The 3,916-nt window shown below is 45.9% G+C and overlaps 1 protein-coding gene across 1 annotated transcript in view; it reads right to left on the bottom strand.

Annotated features, from left to right (window-relative positions):
* Positions 1-3,916, bottom strand: part of LOC113457377 (HIG1 domain family member 1C-like) — a 68,980-nt gene that overhangs the window by 62,123 nt on the left and 2,941 nt on the right. Inside the window, exon 2 of the mRNA XM_026784630.1 lies at positions 1,635-1,812. Within this exon, the coding sequence (XP_026640431.1) occupies positions 1,635-1,812 (178 nt within the window). The remainder of the gene's footprint in view (positions 1-1,634; positions 1,813-3,916) is intronic.

Genomic DNA, 3,916 nt, shown 5'->3' with positions numbered 1-3,916 from the left:
TTGAACATTCTAAATTATTCTTGCTTATCCTATCATGAGAATTGTTATTCTGAGTCTGCCCTTACTAAATAGCAATTTTGGGGTCCACCTTTGACTACCTAGAGATATTCTGTCTCAAGCAAAAAAACCTCAGAAATGGTGCACAGCTGAAATCCCAGCCCTTGTGAGCCAGTGTCAGGAAGCCCACCTGCACTGAAGACCATCCAGGCTACACAGTGAGCTCACCACCACCCAAAGTGGTCTGTGCTACACAGTTTTATGTCAGTGTGACACAGCTAAAGTCATCTGACAGGAGGGAGCGTCAATAGAAAAAGGCCTCTTTAAGATGAGGCTTAGTAGGCAAGTGTGGCTTTCTTAGTGATTGATGGGGGGGGGCAGCCCATGGTGGGTGGTACCATCCCTGGGCTGTGGTCTTGGGTTCTATAGAAAAGCAGGCTGAGCAAGCCATGAGGAAGAAACCAGTAAGCAGCACCCCTCCATGGCCTCTGCATCAGCTCTGCCCCCAGGTTCCAGCCCAGCTTGAGTCCTGTCCTGATTTTCTTCAGTGGTGGACTGCAATGCAGAAGTGTAAGCCAGATCAACCCCTTAGTCCTCAGCTCGCCCTTTGGCCATGGTGTTTTGTCACAGCAATAGAAACCCTAAGACATGGTCCTATCTTTTCTTGTAAGTCCTTTGCTCAGTGGGCAAAGCTTCATACCTGAAGTGGCTTCTCCTAAGTAAAGTGCTGAGAGACTACATCTGCGGGCCAGATAGCTGGGGATGCAGCCACTTCTGTGAGCAGAGCTGGGTGGGGTAGAGGCAGTGCGAGCACCTGCCCCTAGAGCAGTGGTTCTCAGCCTGTGAGTCACGGCCCCCTGGGGGGTCACATAGCAGATATCATTTACATTACGATTCAAAACAGTAGCAAAATTACAGTTATGAAGTAGCAATGAAAATAATTTTATGGTTGGGGGTCACCACAGCGTGAGGAACTGTGTTAGAAGGTTGAGAAACGCTGCCATAGGCTGTTACACAGAAAATCCCTGTCTCAAAAAGCTAAAAAAGAAGTTAGGCTGTGTTGGTGCATGCCTTTAATCCCAGCACTCAGGAGGCAGAGGCAGGTGGATCTCTGTGATTTAAAGGCCAGCCTGCTCTACAAGAGCTAGTTCCAGGACAGGCTCTAAAGCTACAGAGAAACCTTGTATTGAAAAACAACAATAACAACAACAACAACAACAACAACAAAATACTCACCCCCTCCTTAAGGTCTAACCAGGTGAAAATAGTAAGAAACTAAGAACCTCGGCCCTATTAGTCTGTTTTCTTAAAGGTTTATTTTTATATGTACGAGTACCTGAAAATATGGAAGTACACACTGTGTATGCCTGATGCTGAATAAACTAGAAGAAGATTCCAGAACTCTCAGATCTCAGAACTGGAGTTACGAGTTGTTCTGAGTGACCGTGTGGGTGCTGGGAACTGCACCTGAGACCTCTGAGAAACAGCCAGTGCTCTTAACTGCTTCATCTCTCCAGTGCCCAAGGCTAATCTTTTCATCTGCAGCATCATACTGTCTCAAGGCAATATTTATCTTCTACCAAGAATAAACAGAATAAGGAAAACAAAAGTGCACACATACACACAGATGCACGCACCTGTGCACATCTGTGGAGGACAGCTGGCCCCGAGAAACCTTACCTAGGGTCACGGCTCCCACAGCACAGCCTTGGGCAGCGACCCGCACGTGGATGAGACGAAGGGACAGCTTCTCATCTCTTCTGGACTTCAACTTGTAGAGACCGTAGGACAGCACAGCCACAAAACCTGCCACCCCTGTGAATTTAAACCGTGAGTGGCTAAACAGGAGCCAAGTGCACAGGGCAGCTACCCGGAAGATGGGCAGTCATACTGCAGGCTGAGTGTCTCTCACCTAACACGCCCCGGGCCAGAAGCCAGGCTTGCGGGTGGTGTAGATTTTGGAATATCTGCATTGCACGCTACTTTGTGATGGACCTAGGTCTCAAAAGCAAACCTGTGTAAGCCTCACACACCTTTTCCACCTGGACTGGAGGTGTTTCCTAGATCTGCAGAGTACCCATGCTTTGATCGTGACTCCTCATGTGACAGCAGGTGTGAAACCTTCCCCTCAAGGCATCACGGTGACTGAGATTTTGGATTTCAAATGCTCAACCTGTACCAAAGAGGACATTCAAAAGAGCTATAGCGGAGGACCTGCCTAGCATGGCTTGAAGCCTAAGATTGTCCCAAGCATGGCTTGAAGTGGGTGTGGCAGTCCATGTCTGTAATCAGGAAGAGAGATTGAAGGACTGAATCTGGGGGTTTTTGGGAATCTGTTTTTATATTGCCTCTTGCTAGTGCACTGCAAATCCCAGGCTAGCCAGTCTGTTCTCCACCTCACATCTCATATTAGCTTGCCCTTCCTTCCTTCCTTCCTTCCTTCCTTCCTTCCTTCCTTCCTTCCTTCCTTCCTTCCTTCCTTCCTTCCTTCCTTCCTTGCTTCCTTCCTTCCTTTCTCTTCCTTCCTTCCTTTCTTTCATTTTTTTCTTTAAGCTCAAGAACAATTTTATTACTGTTTAAAGGGAATCCAAGGCAAGCAAACTGTAAATCTCTTTTGCCTTACAGGAGCACTAGACACACGTGGCATGTATATACCTAAGTATATACCTATGGAAACACTCATACACATAAAAAAATTAAAAAAATAAATCCAAAAAAAATGTTTAAGTAAAAATGTTTTTAAAAACATGGTGCTGTTCTACTTTGGGGTTCTCTGGTTCCCCTACTGATTTATGTGTCTCTCCATCAGCAGCTGCAGTGTCTGGGTCATCTGAGCCAGGAGGCAGAATGCTTCCTTCCGCTTTATCTTAAACAAACAAACCCCAGAACAGAACACACTGCGCACACGTGTAGTGTAGGCACTTGGGAGGTTGAAGCAGGAGGATCAAGGAGTTAGAGGTCAGCCTGAGTGACACAGGGAGAGTACCTCAAAAAACAAAAAGCCCAAAGTCTTGGTGTTAGAATATTTCCCTTTCGTGAGCAAGGCCTCTAGACTGGTCTCAAGCACTGAAAGATAAACGCTGTTTTAGCAGCTGGAGAATTCACGATTTCCATATGGTATGTCTCAGGCTCTAAGCTTGTCTTTTGTGTGTCTGTGTATGTGCGCATGTATACGTGCACCTGTGTGCACAGCATATAGTGGCCAGCAGACAGCCTAAGGTGTCATTCCTCATGTGCTATTCACCCTGGTCTGAAACTCACCACGTAGGTCAGCCTGGCTGGGCATGGAGTCCTGCAGATCTGCTGGCTCCACCTCCCCAGTACTGGGATCCAAGTGAGCAGTCTTCATGCCTCTGGCCTTTTTATGTGGGTTCTAGAAGTCAAACTCAGGTCTGCATGCTTACAAGGCAAGCGTTGTGGTCACAAAAACCTTTTTGGGATTGTAATGGGAATGACATTAAACCTCTGGATCTGTTTGGGGAGACCTCACCTCATTGCTATATTACAATATATAACTAATAGTAATTCATGAACACAGTAGGTAGTCTGTTTATTCGGGTCATTTGTGATTTATTTCATTGGAATTTTGCAATTGTCAGCATGCATGTGTTAAGTTTATACCTAAGTAGTTTCTTTATGATGTCTATAAATAGATTTCCCCTCTTAAACGATAGGGTCTGCGTGTGTGTTCATGGTTTACAGAATGCAGCCAATTCTTATTGGGATAAGAAGTTACGGTTAATTATGTTGGCACAGGAGATCCTAGGGATAGGTGACATCCGCAGCCTTCACTGTCTCTTTGGTAGTGTGAAGAAAGAACCAGGGTAAACGATCACAGTGCTGTGTGTTTTATAGACTCATTAGTGAATGGGCTGAGGGAAATGACTAAAGTACAAGATGTATACACAGCAAAAGGCAA

This window comes from Microtus ochrogaster, chromosome 24 (assembly GCF_000317375.1).
Source record: "Microtus ochrogaster isolate Prairie Vole_2 chromosome 24, MicOch1.0, whole genome shotgun sequence".
Lineage (NCBI taxonomy): Eukaryota > Metazoa > Chordata > Mammalia > Rodentia > Cricetidae > Microtus > Microtus ochrogaster.
Note: the sequence above shows the minus strand (reverse complement) of the source record. Positions and strands in the feature narration are given on the sequence as shown.